A 23,997-nucleotide genomic window follows, 5' to 3' on the forward strand; every position below is an offset into this window, starting at 1 on the left:
TCTTTAGAACAGGAGTCCTAATTCATTACTGTTTCCCCATTGCCCAGCTCTAGACTCTCAGGACACTAACAAATGTTCATACTACATATTGTATATAACTACATACTCGATTCAAATATTTATTTCATAGTATGACACAGGACTTTTCTACACAGTTTATCCCAGCAAATGCTAACCTATTCATTTGCCTATGTCCTGTCCACCCTACTGCTCACCCATAATTCAAATGTTCACTCTTTTACTCAGCCAACACCCACAGAGTTCAACTATCTCCACACCGACCTGCTCCTTCCTTCATCTGCTTTCCAGATGCATGCTCTTCCTGCCATAAGGGAGCTGGTATGGGATTTAGGGGCCCTTGAGGATGCTCTCATCTAGGGCCTAGGGGTTGGTGGAGGTAGCATCTGGGCTTCATTGAGAGGTAGGTGTTAGGCCTAACAAACTATGCATACCTTCTTTTGAAACTTTAAACTATGGTTGTTTTACTGTGTAAGGACCTTTAGATCTAATTTGCAAAAGAGGACATTGAGGCTCTAAGAGAGTGAAGGTCTGAAGTCACACAGCTGGTGAGAATCTCTTTACATCTCCTCCTTCATGAGCCCTCCAATTGGGGGGGGGGATCTGGGAGAGCTGAATGGGGAAAGGTGCTTTCTGATTGTCAACACTTAGGGACAAAAAACCCCATCAATTTTACCAAAATCAAAATTTTACTGGGCAACCTCAGTGCCAGACAGGTTGTCACCTACAGCTCTACTCCACACTGTAGACCATGTAGAGTTGAGGCAGGGCCCCTAAAACGCTATTTTTGTTCCCAGACCACGTGGAGTGGGCAGTTCAGGTGGTGTCCCCATTGATGCAGGGCGCTTTGAGGGGCAGGGGTTGGCTCCAGGACCCCTGCGTCCTTGGAAGGAGCTGCAGGCTCTGGATGGCATCCTTCAGGTGGGCTTGAGAATTCTCCATCTCAGCCAGGCGGCGCTCCTGGAGAGGTAGTAGCAGTGGGCTCAAAGCCAGGAGAGGGTTGCACCCCAACCCTAGTTTCCTCACCAACCAGATCTGCTTCAGGATTAAGGCTGGGGGTCTCACCAGAGTTTTCAGCCTGTGGGCCTCATTGCTTGGAAGGTTGCGTTCTGGGTCTAAGTGCGATGTCCTGTAGGAATCAGGGGAAAGGGGGAAGCTCCAGTCCCTGATTAGAGAGCTAGGGTTCGGGAACGCGGCTTGGAGTTGGAGGCGGGGCCTAGGCAAACTAAAGAGGCTGAATTGGAGCTTTAAAAAGACCAGCGAAAAACCCTTGGATGTGGGGCTTGGCCCATCCTGGGTGTGGTGGTGTCCGGGATGGAGGCGTGCCCAGACTAAGAGGGCCTGGCCCAACCTGATGGGAGGACCTGATTAAAGGATGGCGACTGACGAAAAGACCTGCCAGGGACCTCGGGGCGGGCAGAGCGGACCTAGAGTTGGGTGTTTTAACAGGTGTATTTGGGGCAGGGCTGGCCTAGGGGGCGTGACCGTGCCTGGCAGGTTTAGAATGGGACTGATTGAGAGGCAGGGCCTGAATGAAAGTGGGTCCTAGGCGTTCTGAGTACATTTAGCGGGTCCACCTGGGGGCTCAGCTAATGGAGAGGCAGGGCTCACCTTCCACCAAGCCTGGAGTCCAGATTCTCCAGTTGGCCGCGAAGCTGCTGCTGCTGTTCAGTCAAGGCCCGGATGTGGGTGCCCAGCGATTCCACGAGGCCGGACAGCACCTTCTGTTCCTCGCGCAGGGCGGCCACCTCGCACTGCAGCTCGGCCAGCTGTAGGGGAGGGAGCCTCTGTAATCTGACCCGCTGTCCCGCCCCTTCTTCTCTGGGAAGACCCTGACGTCCGAGTTCCTTGCTCTCTGCTTCCTCATTGCCCTGCCTCTTGGAGAACTATGCTCTCTTGTACAGAGGAGGAAACTGAGGCTCAGAGAGGGTTGGGCTAGGCCCGGGGTAACACAACACAGGGAGCTGATATTTGAACCCAGACCTGTCTGGCCTCCCGGCTCGTCTCTCCTCTCGGTGCTCGGACCTAGGCTGGACCTCACCTTGCCCATGGGTCGGTGCATGCCAAGCGACTGGTCTCTGTCTCGCGGCTGGTCCAGTTGACGCTGCCAGGGTACCGACGGCTTTCGAGGCAGTGAGGCCGAGGCCCCGGCCCAGGGTTGGCCGCGGGGCGCGAGGCCGGTGCGTAGGGAGCCTTTGGGTCGTGGCCGGGGCCCTGCAGACGGGCGGCGGCCAGGTAGGCGGCCAGCCGGTACACTCTGCGTGCGCTGCACCGGCCGGGGAAGCCGTAGGGGCTGCTCCTCATCTGGCCGCTGCCTGGCCCAACTTCCTGAGCCGTGAACGCTGCGCAGGGACTGGCTCTTGGAAACGAGAGGGGTGTGCTTGGGGAGGTCCCGAGGGGGCAGGAAACCCGGCTTCTCCACTGCAGAATAGCTGGGGGTGGGATGAAGGAGTTCAGACCTTTAGCCCCTGAGCTAACCTCACACCTAGCTCTGACCCGAAATGACCACACCCATGATCTTTTTACTTCTATGTCACCCAGTCGCTGATGGGATCTCATTTTGACCTCTGACCCTGTCCTAGAGTTTTGATAATACTGTCCTCTTTATGATCTTTGACACGACCCCAATTTAACCTTTGGCTCTTCTCTATCTAGTCTTATCCTGAACTCTGAGACAATGTGGGCCTTGACCTGACCCTCTATAATATAAATTTCAATCGGACCTTGGGCTCAACCTCTGCTCATAAGGGTATCATCTTCTTCCTTCCTAACTGACCCCCTTTTATTCCCTACCTCTGACTTTAAACTGACCCTGTCTGTTTCCTGAAAGACTGTGATGCTGGACCTTTGACCCCAAACATGACTCTGCCCATACCCTTGACCCATCTGATTCTGACCTTTGCTTACAATATGAACCTGTCCCTGACCCTTGGTGATGTGTCTTAACATCTGACCCCTGATTTAACCCCATCCACACCTCTCACTGAAAACTGAGCTTCATCACTGACCACAATGTCACTTTCTCTCACTGATGCCAGATGTGACCTCTCCCTGACCTCTGCAATAACCAATTTCCATCTTGGATTTCAATCAGATCCTGTGCCTGCCCTTGATCACATTGTGAGCCTCTCCCTGATCCTTTGGATGACCCTGTCTTCATCCAATGACCAGCCACTGACCTCCACCCAAGTGTTTCTGACTGACACCAACATGACCTCATCTCTGACCCCTGACATAATCCTGCCTTCACCTCTGATTCTAGTCAGACCCTGAGCTTTCCTTTGGCCCTGCCCCTGTTCTCACCCATCAGAACTGAACCAGACTGGAGACAGGCAGGTTACCTGGAGTGGACCTGGGTGGGGGGTTGTGGAAGATGCATTAGCACAGACACAGGTACAGGCCGGCCTTCCTCAATGGCTTGCAGGATAGTGGGCAGGGGTTCCAGACTGTCACGGGTTGCCTGGTGAGGCATGTAAGGAAGATGCTGAGCAAGCTCTCTGGGGCCAGAAGCTCCCTGTCCTCTTTCCTTTCTAATATGTCCTGGGTTCTGGGCTCAGGCCACACCTGGTCAAGTTCAGCAAAGATGGTACAGAGCTGAGCATGCAGGACTGCCAGCTGGAGAGCCAGGTCACTGCTGCCCTGGTAACCAGTGGGTGCTGCATCCACATCCACCATGGCCACTTGGTCCAGGAAGTGTTCCATGGCAGGTCCATGATTCTCCAGGAAGCTATTCATAAAGTCCATGTAGGCCTCTTTCTCACCAAACCTGGGTCAGGGTTCCAACTGGGTGGGTCAGGTCAGGCACCTGCCACCTCCATGGCCCCACCATGCCCCCCCCAGCCTGCCAGCACCTACAGGGCACGGTTGGCAAGGTTCTGGATGACCTTGGCAATCAGTGTGAGGGCGCGGGCTGGGCCAGGTTCTGGGTGCTCTGGCACCAAGCCAAAGAGGCTGGGTGCCAGGATGGCAGGGCACAGAAGTCGCAGGAAGAGGGAGGCACACACTAGCCGGGGGCCCAGTGCTGCAGATCCACGTGCCTTGCATGCTTCTCGCCAGTTTGAGAACACAGTGCCCAGCTCTCCTGGGAACCAGCTGGGGCAGAATAGGATATAGTCAAAGGGGGAGTCTATGGGCATAAAGTTCATGGATGGACAAACTTAAGGTCAGGGATCAGGAGTCACTTGCATTCTGAGTTCCAAGATTGGAGCTATCAGGGAGAGTGATGCTTGCAATCAGAATATATGGTGGTGTTATTGTGGTGACCTCTGGAGTCAGTAATCTTGGAGTTGGGGTTAAAGGTTTACATGGGGACAGAGGCCATTAATTTGGGGTCTAGCTATAACATGAGATTGTGATAGCAGACAGAGTACATGATATGAAATAGAATGGGCTCATGGGGTTTCCTAGGTTCAGAAACCATGGTATTGATGTCCCAGGTGACATGGGATTAGACATACAGGATAACCTAGGGTTAGAAGTCAAGGATTTGAAATCTCAGGTTTCCTGTGATCAGTTGCATGGGATTTGGGGAACAGAGTCATTTAAGGCCTGGGGTTATAGGATTGAGGGCATAACATCACCTGAAATCAGAGGTCATAGGATTGAGGTCCTATGTTAACTGGGTCAGGTGGCATGGAATTAGGGTATGGGGTCATCTGTGGCTAGAGGATGAGGAATTGCAACAAGGAATTACATGGGGTTAGGTGGCATAATATTGGGCATGAGATGCCAGAGCTAGCTAATAAAACTACAGGATGAGTTAAACTTGAATTTCAGATAAAAAATAAATAATTTTAAAATATAAGTATGTCCCAAATATTGCATCACATTCAACTGGGCACCCTGTACTTTATCTGACTATTAGCGCAGTGGCTGGGATGCAGGGGCAGGCTCAGATGCTAAAGCCTTAATTCTTACTCATAGGACTGGATGATGTTCTTGAAGACTTCTTCACAGCTGTTTTGCAGTCTGGCTTGGTGCTGGGGCAGCTCTGAGGCTGGACACTTGCTGGGATCCACCTCATAGTTCTCAGTGGAGGCACAGACACGCTGTACAACCTGTCCTGCAGTCCAGCACAGCCAGACAGGAGCCAGGGCCATGATCACCAGGACCCACCACACCCAATCTCCAACTCTATCTCCAATTTACTCTGGAGGCACCTAACATCTTAAGGAACCTCAGTTTTCCCCAGGATCCCAGCACCCCCAAGGCATCACCCTCAGCTAGAATCCAGGTTACCCAGGGATTCCCAGGTTTCCAAGGGGTCCATAAGTCCTCCCAGCAGGCTTCTGACAGCCCCCACCCCCCAAACACACACTGCTCACCTAGCGTCTCTTGGAGGTAGTCCTGTGCCACCAGCTTCATGTACTCATCGATGGCCTTGGTGGCCAATGTATTTTCCCGGAACAGCAGCGCCTCACGGCCTCCACTGCGTGCCAACTCTAGAGTGCCCAGGTCCGTCACCAGTGCCTAGGCATAGCAGGGTTCTTGTTGCCTGGGCTCAGACTGAGCCTGGGGAAGCCCTGCCCTTGGTGAGTCCCTCCCACCTGGGCATACGCCCCGCCCCTCATAGCTACAGCTGAGGCCCGGCCCTCACAGGTATGTCCCTAACTGTTAGGTGAGGTGACACCTCACCTTTCAGCGCTGAGGGTCAGCTCAAACCCAGTCCTTCTCAGCTGAAGCTCAGGGCCCGCCTCTCCATGTGCCCTACACTCGGTAGCTGAAGCTCACTCTGCTCCTCTCAGAGTGCCCCACCCCTCGCAGGTGTCACTTGTTTTGGTCACCCGGGGCCGCCGAGTTCCTGCGCCGCACCTGCGCCCGGCCGGTGGCCTGCAGCACGCGCACCATGGCAGCCGCCACCTCCTCCTTGGCCTGCGCGGACAGCTCGGGCTCCAGTGCCCCGCAGAGGCGCGCGTAGTGGAAAGTGAGGAACTCCGCCAGCTCCTTGTAGCGCTCGGACGGCAGAACGCGCAGGCGCCGCGCCCGGATGCGCGCCCGCAGTGCCGCGCCAGCAGGCGCCCCCAGTAGCGGGAACCAGCGTTCCAGGCCCGCGGCGGGCGCCCGGGGGGCGTTCAGCTCCTCCAGTGCCAGTGTCGTGCGGCCCAGCGCCGCGCTCCCCGGGCCCATTCCGCGCAGCCGCAACGATACACGACGTGCTGGCGGCAGCGCTTCGAAGTGGAAGCGCTCTGCCCAGAAGAGCGGGCCTGGACCAGCCCGCGGTGCGGTGCGCGCCAGTAGCGCGCCGTCCAGCCATAGCTCGACGCGTACTCCTGCCGCCCCTGACGCCGCCCGGGACAACCCCTTCGCCTCGTGCACCCACACGCTCAGCCACGTCTCTTCGCGTTCCACATTGTCCTGCGGACCAGAGTGATGGGGGAAGGAGTAGGTGTTCGATGGTGGGCACCAGAGATAAAAACGGGGGGCCCATGTCCCCAGGGAGATCTCTGGGCCTCTGGGGGAGTAGAGTGGGGACATAGGGGTCGTAAGGTGGCCACGCGGGAGCCCTTTAGCTGTTCCATAATCTCCCAGATAGATCCTGGCTACAGAGTACCGAGAAGCAGCCGCGGGACTTTGGGTGTAAATAAAGCCCAGAATGAAAAGAAGGGACGGGGGGAGGGGGGCAGTTGTACAAGGTGTTGGTATGAAGATGAGGAGAGTCAGAGTGATTGCGCAGGTAAGGGCGGAGCCATGGCCCCGGGTGATGAAAGGGGTAGGTCCTGGCTCTGGCGGGGCCTCCTTGTCTCTTACTTCCTGCAGTACTGACCTGGCTGGGCAGAAAGTGGCGACGAAGTTCCTCGATCCAGCGGTCTCTCTCAGCAGCCGAGCGACAGGAGAAGCAGCGGCTTCCGCCTGCCCATGTTACCTGTTGGGAAAGGGATTTCAGGTTGCGGCTGAGACCAAGAGTGGAGCCAAAGGGTCGAGGTGACTTGAAGAGTTGCCTACATTTACCTGGAAGCAGTGGGGCTCATCCAGGAGGCTGGGGTGCAGTGGCCAGATTCGCACATCCTGCTCAGCGCCCAGGTCCAGCTCAGAGAGTGTGGCCAGCGATTCCCGAGAGCCCAGAGCACTGGGGGGTCTTGGAAAGGGATGGAGAACAAGAGTCACTTCTCCCTTCTCCCTCATCATCCTCTATAGCCTGAAGGGTGGAGGGAGGCCAGGACGGACTTGAACCTAAATTGGACTTGACCCCATCACTTTTAGGATCAACCCAACTTCTCATGGTACCCTGCATGACATGACCTTCCGTAGTATATAACTCTTTTCATTTGACCTCACTTTCCTTCATTAAATCCTTCACTGTCTGAACTCCAGTCACACTAGCCTTGTTTTTTATTATTATTATTATTATTATTTTTGCGACAGAGACAGAGTCAGAGAGAGGGACAGATAGGGACAGACAGGAAAGGAGAGAGATGAGAAACAATCCTTCGTTGGGGATCCTTAGTTGTTCATTGATTGATTTCTCATATGTGCCTTGACTGGGGGGCTACAGCAGACTGAGTGACCCCTTGCTCAAGCCAGCAACCTTGGGCTCAAGCTGGTGAGCCTTGCTCAAACCAGATGAGCCCGCGCTCAAGCTGGAGACCTCGGGGTCTTGAACCTGGGTCCTCCATATCCCAGTCTGACACTCTATCCACTGCGCCACTGCCTGGTCAGGCTGGGTTTTTTTTTTAGTTCAAAAAATTTTTGTTTATTGACTTTAGAGAGAGAGAGAAACATTATTTGTTGTTCACTTATTTATGCATTAATTGGTTGACTCTTGTATGTGCCCTAACCTGGGATTGAACCTGCAACCTTGGCGTATGGGGCTGATGCTCTAACCAACTGAGCTACTGAGCCAGGGCTAGCCACACTGGTTTGTTTTTGTGTCTTCATCTGACTTCTTGGCCTTTGTGCATGCTGTTCCATCTGCCTGGAATGCTGTTTCTGCCCTTAGCCTAGTTAATTTCCACCCATCCTTCAGCTAGCTCTCAGCTCAGTTCCCTTCCCTGACACTCCCAGACCAAGATTTTTATTTTTTATTTTTTTAATTTTATTTTATTCATTTTAGAGAGGAGAGAGAGAGAGAGAGAGAGAGAGAGAGAAAGGAAAGAGAGATGGAGGGAGGAGCTAGAAGCATCAACTCCCATATGTGCCTTGACCAGGCAAGCCCAGGGTTTCGAACCGGCGACCTCAGCATTTCCAGGTCGACGCTTTATCCACTGCACCACCACAGGTCAGGCCCAGACCAAGATTTTGACTTAGCTCCTGTTTTAGAGTTATTATGTAGGACTTTGCTTCCACTCTTCCATGGGGGACTAGGTCCATGCTGGGGTCTTTCAGTGGCCCCAGCCTGACCCACCACAGGACAGGACATAGAGGAAGCCACAAGGAGTATGTGGTGAAGGTCAGAATGAAAGGCAGGTGGAGGGAGAAGGGGTAATGTTAAATCCCAGCCCGTCTAGCCCCTCACAGACTCTTACCCATCCCGGGAGGCATTGGCTCCCAGCTCTGACCTGGCCTTTTTCTTTTCTTTCAGCCGTTTGAGCAAGCCCTATAGGGAGAGGAATGTCAGCAGAGCAGAACCCTGTGCTTCCTCCTCAGCTCCTTTTCCTTCAGGGTATCCTGGAGGATCTGCTAGTCTTGGGGGACCACAAGCTTGAGGGACCACAAGCTCAGGCTGTATTAGCAGGAACAATAAAGGCAACCAATAGCTCCCATTTCTAAAGCACCAATTATATGCTTTCCTGTGTTCTCTACTGATTTATCATAAAAAGCCCAGAGAGGGAGTTTCTTCCTTTAGTTCTATTCAGAGACTCTGAAGCCCAGAGAGGTTCAGTGACCTTCCCAGAATCATCCAGTAAGAGTGCCCTTTCACCTCTGAGGTGAAAGTCTTTGACCTCCCCTACACCTCCCACTGGATGCCTCACCCGAACATTGTGGACCTGGTTAGGGCCAGCAGCCTCAGATTCGGTCTTTCCAGGGATCCGGTCTGTGGGTGGTCAGGGGTAGAAGGTTGGGGGATGGGATCATCTTGGATTCTGCTCCACATTGACAGGCTCCCAAATGCCCCAGCAGTAAGCCTTGGTGGTTCAGTGGTAGAATTATGGCCTGCCAAATGCCTCAGCCCTTCCCACCTCTCACGCTTACTTACCTGAATCTCTGAGGTTCCCCATGGCCGTGTGGATGCTGCTTTCAGAGCTAGCACTCCCTGCCCGGGACTGGCGAGAACCCTGTTCCTCCACAGGAGTGGGTAGTCAGAAAGAGGAGGCAGGCAGGCAGGCAGGCAGACAGACCGAGGAAGAGGCAGGCACCTTTCCGTTATCCTCCCTCCCTTCCATTCCTTCCTTCTTTTCCCTTGCCCATAGGCACCCTCTTACCTCTTCCTCATTCCCAAGTAGCACCAGCTTCCCATTGAGCAGAGTGAAGGCCCCAATGTTCCAGACCAGCACATCAGGGGTGGGAGCCTCAGGGATCTGTGGGGTAGGGGGCTCCAGCTCTGGCTCAGGCCCTGGGTAGAGGAGGAAGTGCTGGAGACCTGGGAGTTCTTCCTGAATCTCAGACCACCCTTGACACTCACTAAAGCTCATTGAGTGTTCCCTCCTAATTGCCTCCTCTGCTCCTCACTTCCCTCCCCAAGCAGCCATATCAGGTAGTTGTTGAGCAAGGCTCCTCTCTGGGCCTTGTCCCCACTGGCCATGGGTAGTGGACTCAGCCTACCTACTATGTGACTTGTAATTATGTTTACTGCTCTTCATGCCTTTTCTTACTTAATCCTCCACTATATTATAACCCATATATATCATGTATATATGATAACCCTCATTTAACCAAGGAGGAAACTGAAATCCAGAGAGACTGAGTGACTGGCATGGATTCACACAGCTTGTGATTGATTGAGCTGGGCCTCAGACACAAGCATTCTTTTTTTAACCAACAGTGGGAAGGTCCAAGAGTTTAAACAACAAGACAGCAGTCTTGGTTTCTTACATAAATAACTAGTCTAATATGGACTATATTCAAAGTTTGATAAAGGGCCTGACCAGGCGGTGGCGCAGTGGATAGAGCGTCAGACTGGGATGCAGAGGACCCAGGTTTGAGGCCCCGAGGTCGCCAGCTTGAGCGCAGGCTTATCTGGTTTGAGCACAAAGCCCACCAGCTTGAACCCAAGGTCTCTGGCTCCAGCAAGGGGTTACTCAGTCTGCTGAAGGCCCGTGGTCAAGGCACATATGAGAAAGCAATCAATGAACACCTAAGGCATTGCAATGCACAATGAAAAACTAATGATTGATGCTTCTCATCTCTCTCTGTTCCTGTCTGTCTGTCCCTGTCTATCCCTCTCTCTGACTCACTCCCTGTCTCTGTAAAAAAAAAAGTTTGATAAAGGAATAGAAAAAGGTCAGGGTAAGGGGTGGTGGTAGTATAGCAGGTCAAGGAAGGCCTCCCAAAGAGAGTGAGTTTGTTCTAGGACTTGAACAGCAGGTTGGGATATATGAATGGCGAGAATTAAATGAGCTTCTGGGAATAGGAAGGCTGAACCTCCCTTACCACTAGAGGAAAAAATGATAGCTCCCACTGTTACCAGACCACTTAGAATATGCCAGGGCCTGGGCTAGTGCTTCATGAAAGAGCTCCAAATTTCATGCTACCCTCTAGTTCCCTTTGTACAACACTTATCCCATCTGTCATTTTCTTGTTTATACTTGTTCATTGTCATTCATGCCCACTATACCGTGGGCCTCACAGATAGCCAGTGATATCTGTTTTGTTCACTGCTGTGTCCTCAGTGCCTAAATTAGGACCTGACACATAGTAAGTGCTCAACAGACCTCTGCTTGAATGAATGAATGAATGACATATACCCTTTGAAGTAGGAATTATGATTAGCATTTAGCTGATGGGGAAGTAAAGAAACTCAGACATGGAAGCTGGATGATAGGAGAGCAGGAGGAGACTGAGGTGAATATCCAGGCAGAATAGGATGAGACTGGGCCATTAGATATGAAAAGAGACCAGTTGGGGGCAAGAACCATTTGGCATCTGGATAGCACTGCCATCAGGCTATTCCCTGTCTCTTCCCCAGACTAGAATCCCTTGCCCACAGGTCCTTGGCCACACCCCACACCCCCAGGCGCTGGGTAAGGGGGAGACAAAGAAGAGGGCAACAGGGCCCCAGCCACTTCCTGTTGGGCTTTTGTACTCCCCACAACTTCCTGTGTCTGTATAGCTGATGCTCTGGAGGCAGACAAAACCTAAGCATCTGGGCTCTCAGCCCAGCCCAAGTTCTGAGTGGGGAAGCTACGTACCTGAGGCCTTTGGCTCTAGTTCTGGCTCCACTAGTGAGCTCTTATGCCTACCCCAGAGGGCCTTGGATATTCGGAGGCGGCTTGTGCGTGACTCCTTGGGAGGCACAGAGAGGACACGATGGAAGAGGGAACACCGGGCCGGTTGGCTGCTGACCATGGGTTCCTGGTGGCTCAGTGTCCTCCCCCAGCCTGCAAGGCGGCCCCAGTGGAAGCCTCCAGCCCCCTTTTCCCCACCACCGCCCATGTGCCAGCGATAGGAGGTTAGTGGAGATGGGGTTGCAGGCTGGACTTTGGAGGACTGGCTTGTTGATGGTGGGTCCATGGTGGGGATCCTCCTGGAGGTTGAAAGGGTGATAGTTTTGTCCCATGTCTGCCCACATTATACCCTCACCTCAGCCCCATCCCCATTCTCAGCTCTATCCCCAGAAAACCCCCTTGGGACCAAACACACTCGCTCCCTTACCTTGATTTACTGACCAGCCCCAGAAGCAGCAGCCATCTGCACACTGCCTGGCTTCCTCCTGCCGAATGCTACTCCACGTGACCCTGTCGTTTCACCCCACCCCACAGCCAGACTGGGAGGGCACAATGGGGGACAGGATGCAGGAAGAGAGGAGGTGACAGAGTAGAAACCAGAATCTTTCACTGCCTAGGAGGCAACACATGTCCCTCTCTGAGCCTCAGTTGCCTTCTCTGCAAAATGGGCATGTGTTGCCCCAATACTGGTGAGAACATGGAGCCTCTGGAACTCTCATCTACTGCTAGTTAGAGACTAGACTGATTCACCTGAGTGAAAAACTGTTTGGTCTGATTTATAAACATTGACCATACACCTCTCCTCTGATCCAGCAGTTTACCCAATAGATATGCCCACTGGCACTATTCATAATGGCCCCAAACTAGCAACAACTCAAGTGTCCATATACTGTAGAATGGGTAAGTTGTGGTCTCTTCCCACAGTGGAATACCATGCAGCAATGAAAGTGAACAAACTACTGAATGACCAAACTCAGATAAATCACAAACAATGCTGAGCAAAAAACAAAACAAAACAAAACAAAACAAAACCCCCCAAACAAACAGAAACAAAAAAACTACTGAGAAGAAAAAGAAGAAGAAGAAGAAGAAGAAGAAGAAGAAGAATAAGAATAATACACACTGTGTTGTTCCATTTATATAAAGTTCCAAAGCAGAAAAACCAAGTGCAAAAGTCAGGATGTCGGTTTACTTTAGAGGGGCTAGTGAGGGGGAGATAAGGGAGGCTTCTGGGAGCTGATCATGGTTTTTGTTTCTCCTTTAAAAATTGAGGTGAAGACCACATAACATAATTTAACACATCTATTTCTTGAGCTGGGTACTGGTTACATGGATGTGGTGTTCAATTCTGAAAATTTATTGATGTACTTTTCTAATAAATGTTTTTATGAAAAAAGAGGTGGGAAAATACTGTTCTGAGAAATAAATGAGTCAACATGAGAGTCAGTAGAATCCTGGCTCAGGAGTAGGTTCCAGTGTCAGCTGGTATTTCTCTCGCTGTGTGACCTCAGGCAAGTTACTTCCTCTCTCTGAGCCTTGATTTTCATATTTGTACAACACAATGATAATATCAATTTCAGAAGGTTTGTAATAAGTGTCTCCTTTTATTCAGAAAAGGTTTTCTGAGTATCTATTATGTGCTAGGTGCTGAAGAAGCCAATGTGGAACTAAACAAACTCGATTTCTGCCCTTCTGGAGCTCACAGTTTAGCGAGGGAAACAGATTCTGAGCACAGGCAGGACATTTCTACCTGATGAGGAGGACCTGGAAGAAAATAGACCAACTGGAAAAGAGAGGTTGAGCAGAAGTGATACTCTTTGAGCTGGAAAAATGCAGGAAGGGCTTTCTGAGGAGATGGCATTTGCAACCTGAAGTATGAGAAGGAGCTGGCCATAGAAAGATCACGCTAGGTAGAAGGAACAGTTTGTGCAAAGGCAAGGGGTGGGATGGGTAGGATCACCTTGATGGGTGTGTTCCATGTGCGATGGCCCAAAACCTCATGCCCAGAAGGGCTCCACAGTACTTTTGATTTAATGCTCTGCTAACGCTGTCTTGAAGTTCCTGCTTTTTGAACAAAGGGCCCTGCATTTTTATTTGCACTGGGCCTTGCAAATTTTATACCCCATCCTGAGGAGGAAGGTATTCAGTAAGGGCCATAGACCCTTTCGGAGCAGGACACATTCAGGCAGATGCGTACACCTTAGATATATTCATCTTATTCATACTGCACTGAGCCACTCACTGCACACACAGGGAGGCTCCTTGTGTTCTGCCATATACCTGAGTGTTTATCACCTTATTGCATACTGGCTCGACTCCCAACTCCCTGCATTTTTGCTAGAGAACTTTCTCTGACAGATGGAGCCCATGCAACAAGCAGCTGAAAAGTGCCAGATTATTAACACCTCCCTGAAAAAAGCCCTTAGTCAATGACTATAGGAGTTGGAGGATCAATACCTCAGTTCCGTCACCCCTTGGGTGAAATGACTTTGAGGTGTGTGTACCACACTGTTCCCCAGAGGTCCCCAAAGGGTTGAGTTCCATGTACCCTCAGTGCCAACTTGCTTGATAAAGCACCTGTCCCTTTCCTACCTCTTATTTCCCAAATGATATGTCCTGAGGTCACCTCCCAAACTCCTTTCACTGGAACTTTTGTTTCAGGGTCTGATTCTGGGCAAACCCTAACTAAGACAACCTATGCAAACACAGATGGTGCGTAGACACAGGCTTTCTTTGCACAATCTCTTTATTGGAGGTCTGTGGCTGGCAGGGTCCCTGGAGGCAGCTTCCTCTTGGATCTCCTGGAGGCCCTCCTGGAAGTTCTTGGCTTCACATTCTAGTAGAGACAAGAGAGTGTGAGGCTGGGGGGGGGGGTGAGGCTAGGTCTCTCTCCTTATGGTGGGACCCCGACCGAGGAAGAGGACAAAGTGAGGGGGTGGGTACAACACTGACTGCAGGCCAGCTTAATGAGATGGAGTGGTAGTATGCAGGTAGCACAAGCTTGTGCAGGTGTGTGAGTAGAGGTGTTTTGGTGATTGAGGTCAGGGCTGTGGCCAACATTGTGTTGGTTGGGCCTCCATTGATCCAGCATGAGAATTGTCATCAAGGGCCAAGGAGGCTGGGGCTGAGCAAGCATCCTCGGGGCCGAGATTATCTGGTCAGAAGACTGCAAAATAGGGTTAGGAGCTGGACAGAGAATGTGCAGGCAAATGGTGTTTTCTGCAGAAGGACACTAGCTAGTTTACTTTTGTATACACAGAAGTCCTTTGGGTAGAGGGAAAGGGTGAGGCCAAGATTAGGTTGGGGGGGATGTGGCTGTGCAGGCAGAAGCATTGTGACATATGTGAAGGTGACACAGGCTAGGTTGAAGTTGTGAATGCAGAGGGGCTGCTGCAGGAGTTAGGGGCTATGACCTGGTTGGGAGGTCAATGGTATTGGTGGCTGGGCAAACAACAAGCTGGTTGGGTCGGGGGCTAGGCTGAGGTTATGCGGGCAGGGGCCTGGGGGGAGGAAATGTTGCAAGCAGAACAAGCAGCCCAAAAGTGCCAGAGAATTAACACCTCCCTGGCTGGGACTTGGTTGCCTGAATAGAAAGGATGCAAGGGAGACCAGGGACCTGGCTCAGACTGTGCAGGCTAAGGGGTTACAGGAAAGAGAAGGGCCTGCTAAGGTTGGAGAGACAGGCAGAGGTCAGAGGCTGAGCTCGTGTCTGATGGGTCGCAGGTCGAGGTTCTGCGGGCGTTGGTGACTCACAGCGTCGAAGTGCGGCCAGGTGCGCAGCAGGTGGAAGAGCGCTTCGCCAGGGCAGGTGGTGTGCACGAGCTGGCGGTGGCCGAGCAGGGAATAGTCTGGCTGCAGGAGGCCAGCGCGCACCGCGCACCTGGGAAGCACGTCGCGCACCGTGCACAGTGCGGCCTTGGCAGGCAGCTCTGCTGTGTAGTTGCCCACGAAGGCCACGCCAAAGCCGCGGGAGTTGTGACCTCGTGTATGCGCGCCAACCCAGTACCAGCCGCGGCCCTCGTACACATAGCCATCTGAGCCCACCACGAAACTGCGGAAAATAGGGAGACAAGGACCGCAGTGTCAGGGGTGCCTTGTCCCATATCTCTGCCAAGTCCTGCCTGGTCGCACTGCCTCTGCCTGGCCCAGCCTTGTCTGGCTCCTCTTCTAAAATACCACCCCAGTAACCCTCCTGTTTCTCTGGCATTGGCCACGCCTCTTTCTGTCTGGCCCCCTCACCGTTGTCTCAAGTCCTTCTCCAACCCAATTCACAGCCCTTTTAGTTTCACAGCCCTTTTCTGATTGTTTTAGGCCCAATCCCATCACTGCCCCGCTCCAGCCCCAGCTCCAGCCCTGCTCCTCTCCCAGGTCCCGCCTTCTTTCCCTGTTCCACCCCATTTCTGGTCCCTGTAAAGGCCACACCCCGCATAGGCCACGCCCTCCCCATCTTGGCCCCACCCACACCACTCTGCTTTTTCTCCAGATTTGCTTTGTCCAACCCGATCCTGCGTTAGGCTCCGCCCACGCAAGCTGTGAACGAGGTAGCCGGCCCCGCCCCATCCAAGCTCCGCCTACCTGTAGCCAATGTCGTCCCAGCCACGTGTGTCCTGGTGGAAACGCTGCATGGAGCGCATGTTGGCCGCGCAGCTCATGAAGGCAGTACAGGGGGGCGAGGGCAAGTATGTGTGATGCACGTACAAGAACCCGAGCGGCAGCGAAAGTAGCGTTGGGCGGCCCCTATACGGTGCCGCACCCCAGCGGCAACGGGGGTGGATGGCTGGGCACCCTGCGGGGAAGGGTTGTTCAGGGCTGGGTTAGCCAGCATTTCTCTTCCTGACGCCCGCACCCCCATTAGACGAATCTAATGGGCCATTCTCCAGATTTGGGGACAACTCAATCTCACACCACACTGACTTCCATCGGGATCTAACAGCATCCCAGTACTATTGGAATACAGTATTGGCTATGACTCCCACCCCCTTCAGGATGAACCCCAAGAATTGCAGTTCAGACTTCAAGGCTCTTTACAACCAAGGACTCAACACTATTTGCAGCCGGCCCTTATCTGAGCCCTAGGAGAGACAACCACACTGAGAAAGAATCTTGGCCCGTATTTATTATGCTCTAGTTGTGCGATACTTGCTTTACATGCTTCATCTTTCTCAAACCATCCAGCAAATCTAAGGGGTAGCAAGCAGATTTACCTCGCTTCACTGAAGAAAGTGAAGTTCAGAGAAGTGAGGCAACTCACCTAAAGATACACAGGAATAACTGGCTGAACCTCGATTTCAATCTCTGTGCCTTTGTATGTGCTGAGCCCACCTCCTGAAATGCTTTCTTTCTCACTTTTCTTTTGGTCAAACTCTTATTCATACTTCAAGACACGAATCTAGCCTTTCCTTACCTATGCAGCTGCCCTGACCTCTCCCCCTACCCCACACCAGCCAGAGCCTCATTGCCCTCTCTGGAATCCCTAATTCTGGAGCCCCTGACCACATCAAGCTGACTGTCTGCATCTGTGTTAGGGAGGGTCACAGGGGGTGGAGCCTTACCCAGGAAGGCCTCAGTGAACTCCTTGGTGGCATGGGTGGCCACCTGTGCCAGCTGTTCTTGGCTCATGCCCTGCAGCTGAGGGTGTGCTGGATCCAGCCTCTGTAGCAGGATGAGGGCGCCCCATACCTGCTGAGTCAGGGCAGGGGCTGAAATCAGAGCAGCTCCGTTCTGCCGTCGGAAGTTGCTACGAAGTCCTGGGTCTCCGGCCACCCCAGCTCCATAGTACTGCCTTAAGAGGTGGCTGAGGGGTGGCCGGGGCTCAGGGGCCCGGCTCAGGTAGTCTCCAAGGAGGGCCCCATCCAGAGCACCATTGAGGAAGGCCGCGGTAAGTGGTGATGCCTCAGGTTCCAGGAGTGTGAAGTTCCTGGGGAAAGAGAGCTGGTCCCAGCAGCCCTCAGCTCCCAGGCCTGGTTGGCTCTGGGTCTGGGAGCCTTGGAGGAAGGTCAGGCCCAGATCTCTGGCCAAGGTGACCACTAGGAGGCTGTCCACAGTGGTTGGGGACTTTGCTTTGGCATCTGGCAAGAAGGTTTGGTCATCTGGAGAGGGGGCTGGGACATCCATAAAGATGGCTCCCACATTGAGATCTGTGGCTGTAACATTTGGAGACATAGCTCTGACATCTGTGGAGCTGATATCTGAAGAGTCATCCTTGAGTCCTGGGATGGTGACTCTTATGTCAGGAACCACAGCTCCAACATCTGGAAGGGTGGCTCTGGCACCCGGAGGGGTGGCTATGCTCTCAAAGGGCAAGTTTACGACCCTGTGCTCCTGCAGCCCTGCTTCCAGCCCTGCCAGAAGAGGCTCTACAGCCACTGTCGAGCCATCGGGTGCCAGTACCACCCCGTATTCCTGCCGGCCCCGCACATTGTGTTGGATCACCTTTTCAGTCAGGCCTTGCAGCTCTGGGCTCAGTACGGAGGGATCCAACTTCGTTGTTTTGAGCCTCCATCCCCCAAACAGGAAGTGATAGAGGGGATTATGGGGACCAAAGTCCTGGGCTGACAGCTGCCACGCAGAGGCAGTATGGCTGACCTCGGTGACTGGCACCTTCTGCTCAAGCTCAGCTAGAGCCTGGATGACAGAATCCATGAGAAGGGGCAGGGATGCTGCAGGAGGAGAGATGGTATTAGCCCAGTGGCCCAGTGCCCTCTGTTCCTGAGCCTCCCTCTGCTGCTTCCACATCTTCTCAGTGCCCCCTGCTCTCTATGTGACAACCCTATAACCTCCCCAACACCATCCTCATGTAAATAAGGAAACTGGGGCATAGAGAACAGGTTAAGGAGCTTAGACTATGTGTGAGCACTGGGGAGCTATGGCAGGTTCATGAGCAGGAGTGAGATATGGCCAGATTGCATTCTAAGATTGCTCCTTTGGCTTCCTGTGGAGAATGAATTTTCAGGAGGCTAGTGTAGAGATGGGGAAACAGTTTGGAGTGAGCAATAAAGATTGCCAAAGCTAGGATAATGGCAGTATGACGGACAAAAGTGAGCAGAGTTCCCAGGCATTTTGAGGGAAGAGGGACAGTTTTTGGTGATGGATTAAAATTTTTGTGGAATTTTAAAGGGCAAGGTGTCTGAAGGATGCTCAGGGGAGAAGAGGATGGGCCTGTGTCTTGTGGGGGAAATGTCAGCAGCTGAACTGGAACCTAGAAGTGCTGGGCTCAGAGCTGAGGTGGGTTGTTGAATAGTAGCTAACCTTTATTAAATATTTACTATGTGTCAGGCACCATTGTAGGTGACTTACATAACTTAACAAATTTAATCTTCACAATGACTCTAACACAAAGAGGTTAAAGGACCTGTCTCAGGTCACACAGATAGGAAGAGGCAGAGCAGGATTATGAACCCAGGAATTCAAGTTCTTCTTCAGACAGTATACACTGTAATTCCTCTGTTTTTCTTTCTGGCTAAAATATCCTTTCTTGCTTCTTCCCAAGTAAAATTCTTCTCTTTCCTGTCCTAGATCTGTATCTTTTCCTCCAGGAAACCTTTCTGATTTTTGATCTTCTGGACCCAGGTCTTTCTCCTACCCCCTGTCTTGACTCTGGTGGGCTGAGAGCATCTGTGTTCCCGGACTGGAGGTTCCTTGTGACTGGGGTCTCTTGGGGGTCTCTTGGGGGTCTCCAGTCTTACCCTGTACAGGGCTGAGCAGAGAGGGACAGCAGTACACTTCTGTAGAATTTATTGTACTTGCTGCAGACCTTTACCTTCTGACTTACCTGTCCCTGGCTCTGCCCACAATCCAAGTAGGATCCAGAGGACACCCTGGAGTACTGCTGTGGGATTCCCACTTCTGGGAGGCATATCCGGTTGACCTCAGCAGAGACCTCGGCAGAGCTGGAAGGAGACGGGCATGGGTAACTGAGTGGTAATTTTGACCACTGTCAAAGTCCAGGGGTGAATGACATGGGTGTCTCTTGCAGAGCTGTGGGCGGGAGGTAGCAGAGGTGTGGGCACAGAGTGCCCTGGGTCAAGGTCATCTGGGTTTTAAGGGCTCCCCCATCTTATCCTGTCCCTCCCAAGCTGAGGTCAAAGGTCATTAAGCCAGACCCAACCTAGAAGGCACCTGGAAGCCAAGTAGTTTAAACTTCAACAGACTCTGCCCATTCCCAAGAGAGGTAGACTGAGGCCAATTCAACAAGCCCTACCCCTTCTCTGATCATTCAGTAGCTGCTGCTGCCACTGCAGGTGACTCTCAGATGCCAGCCCAACTGGTAAGACTGGCTGTGCTGGGGGCGGGGAGAGAAGGACACACCTCACCTGAAGTTGGCACTGCTTCCTGCCTTTGCTGCTAGCACTTTAGGTGCAGGCAGAGAACAGGTGTAGGGCTGGGGATTATTTTTGTTAAGGCCTGCTGTGAGTCCAGGGGATTAGGAAATATCTTCTCTCACCCAGTTCTAGCTCCTGATCCCAAAATATCAGACATAGCTAAGGATTGGCCTAGGGTCTTCTAGACCTTGATTTTGGTTGTTTGGCTTACCTGGGTTGACATTGAGGGGTCTTCTCTCTTCCCCTGGGCTGTGGCTGAGTTCTGCAGAAGTAAGCCTGCCTCTCCTTTATTTGAATGTCAGGTGGGATGGGCTCAACATGACTGGGAATGCTCTGTAAATTGCTTCACTATGGGCCTTCCATGCCAAAACCAGCCTGGGGAGTTTCTGGGGGACCCACTAGGTTGGGCACTTAGCAAAAGGCAAGCCCTGGGCGGACCTGGGAATACCCAGGCTGAACCAGGTTTGGGATTCCCCAGGGAGGCCTGCTCAGATATCCAGTGTCTTCCGTCTGGGGAACTCAGCATTGTCCAGCGCAAAGCTAGGCAAACAGTGGGGCTTGGAGAAGGGTCCTAGGAGAGGAAGTGAACGCGGGCCATTCCTCAGGGGAATCCAAGGTAATATCTCCCTCTGAGTCCCAGCTTCCAAGGATTAGGGGATGGGGCTCTGCCTGGTAGAAGCACATGCAGGAAGTAATTTGTGTGTTCATCTGGGGCAGGGACTAGAATGTGGAGAGTGAAGCATCTTCCTCAGGCGCAAACTTTAGGGTGATGTCAAAAATCTCAGTAATGAAGATAATATATGATTTTTGTGACAGACAGAGAGAGTCAGAGAGAAGTAATATTTTAATGCAATATTTTAATAAACTAAAGTGAATGTCAAAAATCTATGATGAGCAAACATTTTAGGTAAATATTTCTCAACATTTTAGATAAAGACAGGATCAGGAACTGACTACTGGAGCAGAGATGAAAGAAAAAAAATCAAGAATTCTGATCCTGTCTTTGTGCCTCACTTGTCCCACCCTAGTCCTAGTGGCCTAGCATAGATCAAAAGGGAGCCCTGGGATGCTATGGGCGTGGCTATCACATGAGATCCCACCTGATGTCCACCTGGTCTGGGAATGGCCTTGATTCAGCATTTTGGATCCTGGGTTTGACCCTTTGATTGTCCCATTAATTGTGTCTGTGGGGGGACATTGTGGTTTTATTTAACCATTGTATGCCCTTTTTACCCAGCGAAAGGGTAAGCTCAGAGAGGTTAAGTACCTTGCCCAAGGTCACAAAGCTAGAAACTAGGGAGGGCTCCAAATCCAGTGCATGTTTTCACTCTCCTGTGGCTGGGTTAGGGTCAATGTAGTTATGACCCTTCACCCTGGAAAAGTGTTTGCAGACTAGCTGCAGGCAACATTACCAAGCCAGCCAGAGAGGCAGCCCTGATTCCCTTTTATAGCTTGGAGTTGGTGGCAGAGAGTGGGTCAAGTTTGAGCCAGGGAATACCATGGACAACTGCCTTTCCTTTAGGGTCTGTCTGGGAATTGTGACCTTCTAGAATACTACACTTTTTCCAGGAAGCCTCCCTGATTTCCCCTGGCTCCCCCATTTTCCCTTTTGGCTCCCTAGCCTGAGGTTCCTCCCTTTAACCCAGACCTATCCATACAGGACTAGGATTTTCTCTGTCCAGTTCCATCTCCCTGAGACTAGAAGATGCTGAGTCCTATTGGAGTGCCCAGAAGTGCTCGGCACAGACCAGGGACCAAGTGAGTGGCAGGGAAGGATTGCTGAGTACATGAAAGGCTTGATTGAGGATGTGGGGTCAGTTTGGGGTCAGGCTGTGAAACACACGCACACATACAAACATGCAGGCACACACACTCTAAATCACCTGGTCTGAGCTGGGCCAGGGAGGAAGCAGAAAGGCTGGGGTTCCAAGGATGAATCACCTCACCTCTACTTTTCATTCATTCACCTCATGAGGCCCACCTGCCAGAGTTGGTCAAGGCCTCTCTAGGCTGCAGACTGACCAGGGGTCTCGTGAGAGTATTCCCTGTTCAGGGCCTGGGGACAGCCTTAATGGAAGTATCATTGGCACAGACAGGCAGAGCCCTGGGCCCTGGAGCTGAAATGAGGCTGGGATCAGGGCCAGAGGCCAGAGGAAAAGAAACTTGGGGCAGGGCTGGGCTTGGGGCCAAAATCCAAGTTAATAATATTCACTTTAGTAGCAGTACCTATAATAATAATGAAGACCCTGATGATAATAATAATTGCTGTGTGCAGGGCTTTGAGCTAAGATTATATATGCCTGTGCTTTTTTATTTAGCTCTGGGTTTTGTTAAGAGATGTCATATAGCAGGAGTCAGCAAACTACAGCCTATGGACTAGCTGTCTGTTTTGTGAACATTATATTTTTTTTCTCAAGGTGAAATTTACCTTACATAAAACCATTTTAAAGTGTATGCTTAAAGTGTATGCTTCTGTGACATTTAGTACATTCACAATATTGTGAAACCACCACCTCTATCTAGTTCTGAAACATTTTCATCACCCTGAAATAAAGCCCTGTACCCATTAAGCAGTTGCTCTCCATTATTCATCAGCCCCTGGCAATCACTGACCTGCTTTCTGTCTCTATGGATGTGCCTGTCTGGACATTTCATATAAATGGAATCATGCGATATGTGACTTTTTGTTCTGGCTTTTTAAAATTTCACTGAGCATAATGTTTATGAGATTCATTCACACTATAGTATGAATAAGTGCTTTTTATCATGAAACTATTCCTTTCATGGATGAATAATATTCCATTGTCTGGAATATTAGCTTATATAAAATGAAATTGTATTTGAATACATTTTCCCCAAATTGTTTATGTATTGTCTATGATTTTTTCCCCATGCTATAACAGCAGAATTCAGTTGTTTTGACAGAGACTGTCTGATCTGCAAAAATAGGTTTTTGTGGTACAATTATTTTCACAAAGTTTGCTGATCTGTGCTTAGCCAGCCCACCCAGACTCAAATTCTCAGTTTGTTGCTTACTAGCTGGACTAAGTGGCTTAATCTCTAGGCTTCATTTTGTCCATCTCTAAAATAGGGCAATAGAACCAACTTCATAGTGTTACTGTGAGAGGTAAACTAGCTAGGACCGTGCTAGCATATGGAAAACATTCTGTGAGTAAGGAGTCACTTCTGTCCATCTATTCACCTGCCCCAGTCTCCCAGCAGAGGTCCAGCCCACAGGGTAATTCATTATGACAAGACTCCCACGTTGTGGTCATGTATTATTTCTGCAGCTGGGGCATTTGTCCAACCCCAGGCTTCCCTGTTGGCTCTGGTCCCTCAGCAGCCAGCTGGGCCTTAGGGCTGGGCCTTAACCCAGTCTGGAACCCCAGCCAAATCATTGAAGCCAGGGCAGGCCAGCTACAGGATTGGTCACACCTAATTTGCCAAAGGGAAAAGCAAGTTGTGGTGTGAGCAATCAACCTCACAGCCTCCAGCTGGGGCTATTCTATAGTCCCCGGTGGGCAGAAGTTGACTTATGTTGTGTCTTTCTGGGAGAGTAGAGGTGAGATTTAATCTCTGGGACACCTGGGTCTGGAACAGGAGCAGAGGAAGTTTTGTAACTGAGGACACTAAATATTATAGCAAATCATGAACTCAGCCCACGGCAGTATGCTAGAGGCCAGGAATGAGTGTGGGATAAATGGGACCAGGTGCTGGTACTCCCTGGGAAACATTTACCCAGCACCTACAGGCTCCTAGCTATCATCACCCTGTTCCAATAGAATGACACAAGGCAAAATGCTTTAAACATTTTTTTTTCTAAATAGAATATTTCAAACATATTCAGGCCCTGGCTGGTTTGCTTAGTGGATAGAACATCCACCTGGCATGCGGACATCCCAGGTTCGATCCCAGGTCAGGGCACATGTGAGAGGTGACCATCTGCTTCTCTTCCCCTCTCTCTCCCCCTTCTCTCTTTTCTCTGTTCCTCTCTTGCAGCCAGTGGCTCAATTGGTTGGAGGGTTGGCCCCAGCACTGAGGATGCTCGGTTGATTCCAGCATCCGTCCCAGATGGGTTGCCAGGTGGATACTGGTTGGGGCACATGCAGGAATCTGTCTCTCTATCTCCGCTCCTCTCACTTAAAAAATATTAAAAATATCCATCATTCAGTTGACATGTGTCAATTTATGAGCCTTTTTTGTGTGACAGAAACAGAGAGAACCTGGAAATGCTGAGGTTGCCGGTTCGAAACCCTGGGCTTGCCTGGTCAAGGCACATATGGGAGTTGATGCTTCCAGCTCCTCCCCCCTTCTCTCTCTCTGTCTCTCCTCTCTCT

The 23,997-nt window shown here is 51.5% G+C and overlaps 2 protein-coding genes and 1 long non-coding RNA gene across 5 annotated transcripts; 1 reads left to right on the forward strand and 2 right to left on the reverse strand.

Moving 5' to 3' along the window:
• Nucleotides 1–143: 143 nt before the first annotated feature.
• RASAL3 (RAS protein activator like 3) lies at nt 144–11,832 on the reverse strand. 2 transcript variants are annotated; one of them, XM_066348358.1, is made up of 18 exons: nt 11,767–11,832; nt 11,304–11,638; nt 9,378–9,508; nt 9,152–9,230; nt 8,928–8,989; nt 8,481–8,551; nt 6,967–7,093; nt 6,782–6,880; nt 5,830–6,372; nt 5,343–5,487; nt 4,936–5,080; nt 3,874–4,110; nt 3,583–3,784; nt 3,360–3,478; nt 2,060–2,450; nt 1,630–1,787; nt 1,084–1,147; nt 144–978 (listed from the first exon to the last, which is right to left on the reverse strand). In XM_066348358.1, exons 2-18 carry the CDS (start codon nt 11,623–11,625, stop codon nt 835–837), a joined length of 3,039 nt encoding a protein of 1,012 aa, XP_066204455.1. In that variant the 5' UTR covers nt 11,626–11,638; nt 11,767–11,832; the 3' UTR covers nt 144–834. The 2 variants fall into 2 exon arrangements, with proteins under 2 accessions (XP_066204455.1, XP_066204464.1); XM_066348367.1 differs by having other exon boundaries at nt 11,781–11,816.
• Nucleotides 6,490–8,711, forward strand: LOC136380504 (uncharacterized). The gene is made up of 3 exons (XR_010746959.1): nt 6,490–6,691; nt 6,794–6,939; nt 8,537–8,711. It is a non-coding gene; the product is annotated as an uncharacterized lncRNA (long non-coding RNA).
• A 2,238-nt stretch (nt 11,833–14,070) lies between the features above and the next one.
• PGLYRP2 (peptidoglycan recognition protein 2) lies at nt 14,071–19,946 on the reverse strand. Of its 2 annotated transcripts, XM_066361058.1 has the most exons (6): nt 19,872–19,946; nt 19,111–19,228; nt 16,892–17,998; nt 15,915–16,125; nt 15,093–15,390; nt 14,071–14,175 (listed from the first exon to the last, which is right to left on the reverse strand). In XM_066361058.1, the coding sequence occupies exons 2-6, from the start codon at nt 19,193–19,195 to the stop codon at nt 14,086–14,088; spliced, it is 1,791 nt and encodes a 596-aa protein (XP_066217155.1). In that variant the 5' UTR covers nt 19,196–19,228; nt 19,872–19,946; the 3' UTR covers nt 14,071–14,085. The 2 variants fall into 2 exon arrangements, with proteins under 2 accessions (XP_066217155.1, XP_066217154.1); XM_066361057.1 differs by lacking the exon at nt 19,872–19,946 and having other exon boundaries at nt 19,111–19,255.
• Nucleotides 19,947–23,997: the final 4,051 nt, after the last annotated feature.

This window comes from Saccopteryx leptura, chromosome 1 (assembly GCF_036850995.1).
Source record: "Saccopteryx leptura isolate mSacLep1 chromosome 1, mSacLep1_pri_phased_curated, whole genome shotgun sequence".
NCBI lineage: Eukaryota > Metazoa > Chordata > Mammalia > Chiroptera > Emballonuridae > Saccopteryx > Saccopteryx leptura.